The sequence below is a fragment of the Aquila chrysaetos genome, chromosome 3 (genome assembly GCF_900496995.4).
Source record: "Aquila chrysaetos chrysaetos chromosome 3, bAquChr1.4, whole genome shotgun sequence".
NCBI lineage: Eukaryota > Metazoa > Chordata > Aves > Accipitriformes > Accipitridae > Aquila > Aquila chrysaetos.
The window spans coordinates 28,214,223-28,224,440 of NC_044006.1; the positions used below are offsets into that span (position 1 = coordinate 28,214,223).

A 10,218-nucleotide genomic window follows, 5' to 3' on the forward strand; every position below is an offset into this window, starting at 1 on the left:
GATCATAGGGGGTTTTGATACTTTCTTTTTAACAATGACATTGCTTTCAATACCTCTTTCATAACAGGTAAAAAAAACAGATTTCACCCCATCTTTGTCACTGTCAATGAAATAAACTTCAGTTTTTGAACAGATACTCATTGCTTCTTTCCTGTTCCTCTTTTGCAAGAAGGGAGTGTACACAGTTCACATTTCACTAAAGATTTTTTTAACTACATAAATTATAGTTCAGCTTTCAAAGACACTACATAATTGGAGAAATTTATTATAATCTGCAGTAGTTACAAGAGTGCACATAACTTCCTGTAATACTGATTTTCTTAGCAATTCTTTTTTGAACTCAAGTAAGTGTAACAGGCAAGCAATAAAATCTTTTCACATTATTCATACTGATACATGGTATTTTTACGTTATTAGTTTTAAGCAAATACTGCAGAAAGTTATTCAGGAATTATTACTAGTACTTACTATTCCAGGACTAAAATCATCTCTGTTGCAGTTTCATAAACTTCATGCAAGTTAATGACCCAAAGGTTGCATTGTGCCAGCTCAAGGACGGCAATTTCATGGATTATTTCCATCCGACAGTCTTGGCCCTTTCTTCTTTTTCTCATGAATTTTGCTGCAAACTCTCTTTCAGTGTCTTTCTGGATACACTTCTTCACCACTGCAAATTTTCCCCTGAAATTAAAGAAGAATTTAAAATTAAGTCCCTTAGTGACAACTTTAGTATTGCCCTTATAAATTAACATTTTGGGAAACTTGAACTAAATCTCTATTAATGGAAACATTTGAAATATGTTCTAAATTTAGAAAGATGCCTTGCTGAGTGATAATCCCTACACTTAAAAGTTAGGAACACTACAATCCAGAATGTAATTTAACCTCCATGAAAAATAAGGAATTAAAAAACCCTATCAATTCAAGGAACCTGGATTTCAAAAATACAGAATAAACAAGCTGTGCTTGTTTGCAAGATTAAGTTAGCCGCAAACCTTTCATTAAAAAGGCTGGCAAAAACAAAGTGTACAAACTGGCAATTTATGGTTTCTATGACTACGTCACAATAACCCAGTTATTGTTTTCTAAAGTATCCCATCATATTCAAGGCAACAGCAAACACCACTCTTACTAAATAACTGTTCAAAATCCTGCTCCATTTGCCATACAATATCCAGGTTCTGCTCTGCATTTTCAAAGATGACACTTTGTATCTTCACTATGATATGTGTCAACTGCTAACAGCCAGAATTTTTTTATTGTTTAACAGTTCTCAAAATCCCTTATTCTTAGTCCCACTGTATAAGTAAGGAACATGGATGACTTTAAAAAAAATTAAGCAGCTTGGCCAACATAAACCTTTCTAACAAAATTTTTGCAACAGTGATAACTTGAATACACACTGAGCAGAACTGAGCTTAGTGCTTAACCCACATTAACGAGCATCATTTCTGACAAAACACACGACCAATGAGTTACACCAAGCCAGCAGGCTAGCTAAAACCACACTGCAGCACTTACGTCAGAAGACTTCCCCCACAGCATTTTGGACTGAAGTGTCTTCTCTCAACTTCCTTGCAATAGAGTCTCACGCCACCTACTCCACTCCATTCCATTCATACAGTACTGATTTTTAGACTGAAAAGGTCTATTAATTAATATCTGTCATCTAATGCAATGATGAATTCTCATACTTGGAAGTATAGCAGTCTTTTTTAGTTCTTACCATATGGGTATAATGTTCATCAAAACTATCTTTTTTATTTATATGTAAAAATTTTCTTACAAAGCTGCAGGAATAGCTTGGAGATCTTTATTTTGGTTCTTAACTTATTGTAGGGTTGCTGAGACCAAACTAGTAGTCCTCATCTGGCTTGGAATACAATTACATGGGTTTTGCCTCTCCTATCTCCAAGCTGAAGTTCACAGAATTAACTAATTCAGCTCATGTGAAAGTTTTCACTCTCACAGCTCCCAACCTATTGGCAGACTGCTATCCATGAAATGTAGCTGCTAAAAGAAATTGTGGTCAGCTTGCTCTTAATAGGCATTTGTTTCAAAATTACCCAGTCTAAATGAAGTCAAATAAGCACCCACAAAGTAGGTATTTGCTAGGCAATCTTACTAAAATAATCGGACTTCTAACCACTGATACAGCCACAGTTATTCCTCTAAGAATAGTATTTTGCATAAGCACACATTATCTACAGCATGATATGTATTAAGGCTAGATCAGAGCACAGCCCAAATATCTGTGAAGGCAGACAAAGAGTAAGAATATGCTTTCAGTGTCTTGAATCCAATTTTGGGGGAGAAAGTTCTTAATTGCTAATATGTATGTTAAGATAAATTTTCCTTTGCAAATGCATGAAAATAGTATTACAGGATTTTGTAGCACTAGGAAGGTGTGGTCAAAAGATCACTATAAAATGCGTTAATCACTATAGAGTTACCACAGAACACCACAGGAGGAACAGACACCTAAACCCCAAATAAAGCCTAACAACCTGCTAGGTGTCTGGTACACATCTACCAAAAACCATGCTGGAAGAAATAACAAACGTGTACAGTAGAGACAGCTTATCAGGAAACATAGGAATGTGCTAACAATGCTACCAATCCCCAAAATATTGCCAGGACAGTGTTTCTTTTAGGTAGATTTCTAGGAAGTTTGTGACATTAGTGTTGCAGCTAAAAGTATAAACATCCCTCCAGTACTGCAATCCTAACCACACAGAGAGCAACCTTCCTTACGCAGCCAGTGAAAAGGATTTTAAGTTATTCCAAACGAAGACATGTATCTGTATGATTCATGTACAATATAAAGCTATGCATTTATTGAAAGTGTTAAAATTCTTGACATTTTTAGCACCAAAACCAAACACAGCACAGGAAAAAAAACCTAGCAACTGTGCTGGTAAGAAAAATCCTAACAGATAAAAATAAATTGAGAGACTAACAGATAAGCCCTTTAACAGCAAGTTATTTTAATACCTGGTAGATACTAAGCCTTTATACCAAAAACCTAGACTCCTGGGTTCAGCCTTCTCTGTTTTTCTTAAATAGTCTCTGAATGCACAGTTTCCTTCCAGCTGAATGTCACCTTAGCACAGAATCAAAAGCTTTTAATTCTAGCACCGGTGAAGGACCTAGAGAAAGTAATTTAGAAAAGTTTGAAATCTCTGTAATACAGCTTTCAAGAGCACAGTGTTGTTTTGCATTATGCACAAAATCTATCTGGAAGCAAGTTAATTAGGCTAATGAGTACCAACGTTGCCGATTCATCGCGCATTAGTCACTGTGGAAATAAAACAGTATTCATGGGGCAGCAAGAAACAGCAAGAGCCACCACCATGTGTGGCCACCCATGTCCTGTGTGGCTGAGCTGGCCAGAAGCCTGATAGGTGACGTAATTAAAAGGACAGGTTACACAGGAGTTCAGCCAGCTGACAAATACTAATTCTTAGTTGTTTAAGACCAAGAACCCTGCCCAGATTCTTTACAGTTATACCTATAATTAGAGCTATTATAACGACTGCCTGTAGAACTCATCTTTTCTGAATACAATCCCCCAAATATCCAACTTGACAAACCTGTTGTTTACAGCTAATAGAACTAATTACTGTGCAGCAATCTAGATTCATGCCTGAGACAGTTTCAGAGCAAAGATCCAAAGATGCCATCCACTGAATGGTTAAACCAAAAGATAAATTTGTAAAGAATTTCTTTTTGATAGAGACAGAATAGTAGATGATACAGATACAAACAAGCTTTCCCATAAAGTACACATTGCATACACTTCAACTTTGCTTTTCTTAAAATCCTGCTTTTCAGAACTCCTTATAAAAAAAACTATTAGTGAAAATAACATTAGATCAGAGCATTGCTAGTTTAGCTGTATGGAGAAGAGCTAGCAGCAAGAACGCTGCATTGAAGGAAGAACAATTTTGAGAGAAAATACTTAATGTGCATTTCCAAAGTTAAAAACTGACCACCAGTCATCCAAACACAAACAAAAATGCTTTGAAGGGAGACATGAAACTAGAAGCAGTTCTCAGTCCTCACAAAAGTCTCATTCAAGAATTATGATTTAAGATAAATCATATCTAATTACAAAGAAGCTCAATGTCATCTTTTCAGATTGCCAACAGAATTAGCATTGTTTCATCTAGCATACATTATGGCTTAAAGCAAAAGCCGCAAATCACAAATCAAATGTCAAATCAGATAAGCTGGAACATTTATGTCACACCAGTTAATTTTGGTTGTCATAGGCTCAGAAGAACAGAGAACTAACCTTACTTTAATAGTTATTTTTAAAGTGACCCATAAAACCTTGTCACTGTAACAAATGCAGGAATAACAGCAATTCCTGTGAAGATATTTACTTTTTATAAAGTTCAGATAACTTTTCTGAGATCCACAAAACTGTACGCAATTTATTACATAACCAATATCAAACATTTTTTCTAAAGTGTGGGGTTTTTTTACCCCTACAATTTCTGATTTCCAAACAGCAAGGTGTGGGGATTCCATTTCTGATTTACTCACATAAATTTATTCTCAAATGGTGGAACCAACTACCTGCAACTAACTCTTCATTTTCACCTCTTTTCCACTTTCACTTAGCTCCTCAACTGTTTCACCCTAGCCGTGCTACTGCAGAGAGCAGCTGAGGACAGAAGTGTAACAGCATATACATTCTTACTGGTGTGCAAAACTGTACAAGTGTCACGTACCACTAAGATAAACGTTACTGAAAGCTACCTGAGAAATAAGCAAGTTCATGCCAGAGTTTGCAGGGCGGGGGTGTAGAAATCAAGACATGGATTATCTGCACATGAAACTACTGCCAGGTCACTGGTCAGAAACAAAGAATATTTCCTTATTATTCTGTTCGGTCTCCTCAGATGATAAAATACTTGTTATTCTTAGCTGTGGGTGGAGAATGAGCTTGTCTGCTTTAACAAAAAACTGGGAATGAGGAGAATCAACTGAATTGCACTTGACATACATTTACATGTATGCGCTCCATGCATTTCGCTAGCAGAAGATTGCTTATTTCAGGGCAATCATTTAAGGTGACTGTTCCCTTGCAGTGAGAAGAAAGCAAGGCCAGTCATTTATGCCTTCCTCCAACCCAGCTCTAGCATCAGAAGTATTATTTTCTGTACACAAATAATGATTTCCAATATGTACATAGCTTGTTTTACATTAAAAAAAAATGCAATAGTCCATCAATGAGCTGAAGAATTAACTAATAGTCTAGTAATATTTTGTGTGCAATTAGGAGTTTTTTGTTGAGGAAAAAGGAGCAAAGCAACCAAATACAATTATACTAGTCTCTTTAAAGAAGCTCTAGGTAATACAAAATATATTGTTCCCCATTTTACAGTACAATTATGGCTTAAGCACAGATGGTAAGCAGAAGAAGAGTTAAGCAATTGGTGTCTTGTCCTCTTGCAAAGGTTACACTACTTTAACCTAACTCAAGCTAGCACTGTCTGAAAACACTTAAGTTTGAATGAGTTGAGGAGAAGTGGCACCCTTAAAACATCCATCAGAGGTAAGTTTGATTTTAAACATCATGCAGATGAAGATTTGTGTGAGAATGTTCTGATTTTGGGACAGTAAAATTAATAAGGCTGTGAAGACTAGCCCAAATTTTCATTTATTAGAACATTTCATTAAAAACCCCTGCCATTTCCATGCCATCCTAAGCAACTTAAAATAATTTCCTTTCCAGAGTAGTCATTATAACCAAGTTTTTTTTTTGTATTTTTCCTAAATTAACCTGTTTTTCCTTGCAGCTGTATTTCGATAGACTTGCAAATGCTTGTCAACTACTGAACGAGTCAGCAGGCTTTTGGAGCACATATGCTTTACATTCTCAAAGCAGCTTTTTCCCCCATAAGCAGAACTAGTGAAGCCCTCTGGTGACATTGTGATCAAGTTCCTCCCAGGCTCATCTATGACTTCCAGCAATACTTCCCCCAGGACTTTCGCCCCCTGACATGGCAGGAGGGGCCAACAGCCCCAGTACCTCCCTTCCCTGCATTGCTAGAACTGCAATGCCTTAACATTTTCCCACATTACCCCCTCTTCCCACCTCCTCCACACATAGGTGACAAGGGAACAGAGGTCCCAAATGCCATGCAAGTTCAACATACATGTGTTGACTAACTGGATGGGAGGCCAAAGAGCACACAAACCCGCTGAGTTCATGCAGCACCCCCACTCTCAGCAAAGGTGCTAAATCTACTTTCTTTTCTCTCCCCGCTGTCAGTTTTAAACACAATTCATATGAATGCTGTTATTCTCAAAACCTCTATCTAAAGTTCAGCTTTTAAATTGTTTCCCTAGTTCTGGGAAATGGGATGGATGAATACTGAGTGTATAAACTTTTTTCGTTAGCCAATTCACCTACCAGATTAGAATTAAAATAGACTATGTTGTGTGCACAAGGACTGCTTTTCATCCGAGACAAAAACCTGTCACACCTGGGTGGTAATTTGTCCAAGTCCTTTGTAGAGACTTACACACTTTATGAACAGATAAGAGTGAAACAATTTCTGCTAAGTATACATTATCAATGAAATGACAGACAGTTACAAGTGGCAGAGAGACTTTACCACCTATGCTTTGTCACAACGAGTTAGCAAAAAATTGTCTTTAATGGGAGTACTTGAGCCGAAGTATCCACTTTTTTTTTTTAATCAAAATGTAGTAAAAAAGTAAGCATTCAAAGTTGAATAAAAAACCAAGCACATACAGATGTATAGATTTCTATACTCTTAAGAGAAGATAGTGAAAACATTTGTGAAGTTGAAGAGAGAAAAAGGTAGTCTGAACCAAAATACATGCAACTGTTGCACAAAAACAAGACAAACACTTCAAGCAGTCACTTAACTAATTTTAACATAACTACAGGTGCAAAATCACAACCTTCATGTGAAGGTCATCTTTAAATGTAGCTGTGGTCAGAAATGACTCCACACTAAAAACCATGCTGAGATTTAGTTGTTTAAACTGCAGACTAAGCTTTGCTGTAGTACTTAATTCTTGTTCAAAGTGTAAAGCCAATCACTTCAGTTGTACTTTTGTGTGCCAGAAGGAAGCTTCATCTAGTCTATTTTCCAATTAGGCCAACAAATATCACCCAGCTCTAAGAAAAGCTCTCACTCCATGGCAGAACTGCAAAATATTTTCTGAAAAGTCATCTGATCTTCAAATAAAAAAACCCCGAGCAGCAGGGATACCAGGTCATCATCCTGTGCTACGCCACTCCTATGCCTTCCTGATTGTTGCTTAGAATTTAGGCTGTTTTGTGGCCTCCATTTAGTTAGCTTCAGTTTCCAGGCCCTGGACATTGCGGTCACATCATGGTAAAAAAAAGCCTTCTCACTTTATGGGATGTTTCTTCCACCTGCTTCCCATGAGAATGCTTTAGGCCACTATGTTTAAACAGGTATTATTCTATTAGTACATCAGAGGTACTAAGTGAGCATTAAGCTGACACCTAGGCAACCTAAAAATTTGTTGGAGGTACTTACAGCAGCTAGATTTGCTTTGAAACCTTTCTTTCCTCTTTACCTCCAAAGGGGTTGTTTTTGCCGCTGTGTGAAATGAGCTACAAAGCCAGCATAACTTGCAAAAGAACATAAATTGAGGAGTGTATCTTGCCATGTATCCTGTGGTATTTCATCTAGTCTTTTTTTTTCTGAATACTCTTTAGATTAAGCACATATAATTGCGAGTAAGACTACTGTCATTCTTTTTATAAGAAGTGACAGAATTTCAGACAAAAATATGGGTTTAGTGGTGCTGAAATTCCATATATATAGTTTCTGAGATGCAGAAACCTTCCAATGAGACCTTCTGCCTCAATCCTTACTTGCTCTCAGTCAGGTGTTGAAATTATACATTGATCAAACCTTACATGTGGAATCACTTTCAAAACCAAGTTTTTTTAACCAGCTTTTTAATTCTTTGAGAAGTTCCACCATTAGAATATTCTCAAGCACATGCTACCGCAAACTAGTCTCCTCTAGACTTGTTTTTCCCCATGTCACAGCTTACAAAGCTCAAGGGGAAAAAAAAAACCAAAACAAAACAACAAACGGGCAGGTTTCTGTCGCCGGTGGAAATCTAGAGAAATACTCCTTACTCCACACCGGCACCCAGGGACGGGCGCAGGATCTCCCCAGGCAGCTTCCCAAGGCTGAGGACGACTCGATCGCTGGAAGGAGGGACAGCCAGCCGCGGCCAGCGGCAGCTGGGGTACAGCTGCGCTGACAGCTGCCTCCCAGCACCCCTTCCAGCCCAGCGCGACGGGCACGTCCCCGGAGCTGACCCACAGCGGGGCGAGGCCAGCGAAGGGGTGCCGCTAAAGGCGGCTCTAGCACAGGGCAGCCATCCCCCCCCGCGCTCCCCCTCCCGCTACCAGCCCGTTCAGCTCACCGGGAGCGGCAGAGGAAGGGGCGGCAGGTGAAAACGCCCGCTGACTGACTGACTGGCTGGCTGACTACCTGCCTGCCGGCCACTCGCTGCGGCGGGCAGCGAGAGGGGAGTCGCGGAGCGGAAGGAAGGCGCCCGCTTGGCCCCCAGCCCCGCCGCGGGCGGCCGAGCGGCAGGCTCCGCCGCGGGCACATGCCCTGCGCCCGGCGCTTGGGGCGAGCCGAGCCGAGCCGCGCCGCGGGGACGGGACAGGACAGGGGACACGGGACACCTCCTGTCACCTCCGCGGGAGCAACCCCAGCCCGGGGACGGGGCGGCAGCGCCGGCCGCCCCCCCCCCCGCGCCGCGCTCACCTGCCGAGCTCCCTGCCGGGGCTGAGGCTGTACCGCTGCTGGAAGGGCTCGGTGCGGATGGGCGTGCGGATCTCCGTCAGGAAGCCGCCTCGCCGCCGGCCTCGGCCGGGAGCGGGCTGGGGTTGCGGTGGCGGCGGGTCATCGCGGGAGCGGCTGGGTGGCGGCTTCTCCTCGGGGCTCATGGCTTCTCCCTCAGCCGGGGGACGCCGGCCCCGGCCCCGGCCCCGGCCCCTGCCCCTCTCGGTCCGCCTCTCCGCCGGGCTCCCCTCGGGCTCCGGAGTGAGCCGCCAGCCGCCGCGGCTCGAGGAGGGCGGCGGGCAGCACGCGCCGCGCCGAGGGGACGGAGGGGCGGGGCGCAGCCGCGGGGCCCCGCCCTTTAACGCCTCACCTTGGTGGAAGGGAGGGCGGGGAGGGGAGCGAGGGTGCGCGGGGCGGGGCGCCGCGCGGCGCCGGGAGGGACGGTTGGGCAGCGCCACCTGCCGGCGGCCGTTGGGCGCGAGGGAGGGAGGGAGGGAAGTGGGCGACCGACGGCGGGCGGCGGGCCCTCCCGCGAAGTGACGGGATTTAAATACTAATGAAGCTGCGATGAGCGCCTGAGTGACGCAGTGTTGGCTGGCGAGGCACCGCCGTTCAGACTTTCCTTGGTACCTGCGCGACCCAGGGCCTCGGTCTGCGGGCGCTCAGGTGTGGCCCGAGGGAGCGGTAGGTCAGAAGGGGGAAGCCTGAGGTGAAACCGCAAGAGCAGGTCGTGAAGGGCATGCCCTCGTGGGGACGCTGGGATGCAAGGCTGAAGGAACAAAAGGGGCAGCGGCAGCTCCGAAGGGGACAAACACGCCTAATGAAACCTTGGCCTCTGTGGTACCTAAGGCACAAGCTCCAATTAAGACTTTCCCGCAGCTGGGGCGTGCTTAGCTTCTCTCCTCCATGCATGCCTGAGCTCCACATGTCTATACCAGGTGTATAGGAACTGCCTGCCAGTCATCCATTTGTCCAGGCTGGTGGAAATGGTTTCACGTGAGTGTAACTGGAAGAGGCTTGAGAAATGGCTGTACTCGGCTCGCTTCACAAGCCCTTTGCCATCTGGCTGGCTTAATGTACTGGTTTAAGGAACCCATTCTGCGTGGCAGTCTCTTATCGAGGCAGTGCTGCAGCATTTGTCTCCATTAAGGGCACAGAATCTCTTCGGCATTGCCTGCCAATATCCAGAGCACAGACGAGAAGAGACTAAAAGGGAAACAGGCCAACATACAGGAAAGGATTCAGTCCAAACCTGGGTCATTGATCAGGGATGGGAGTACAATTGCTGACAAAGCATTTTTCTAGAATTCCCTTATTCCCTTAATGCCAAATCCTATTTCCGGAAATAAATAGTTTAGGAATAAATTCCAGAACCAGTATGTAGTTTTGA

At 42.9% G+C, this 10,218-nt stretch overlaps 1 protein-coding gene across 1 annotated transcript in view; it reads right to left on the reverse strand.

The window, feature by feature from the left end:
• Nucleotides 1-9,155, reverse strand: part of STK17A (serine/threonine kinase 17a) — a 28,857-nt gene extending 19,702 nt beyond the window's left edge. Inside the window, exons 1-2 of the mRNA XM_030009721.2 lie at nt 8,811-9,155; nt 469-681 (exon numbers count right to left, since the gene is read on the reverse strand). Coding sequence (XP_029865581.1) covers nt 469-681; nt 8,811-8,992 — 395 coding nt within the window. The 5' untranslated portion in view covers nt 8,993-9,155. The remainder of the gene's footprint in view (nt 1-468; nt 682-8,810) is intronic.
• Between the last annotated feature and the right edge of the window lie 1,063 nt (nt 9,156-10,218).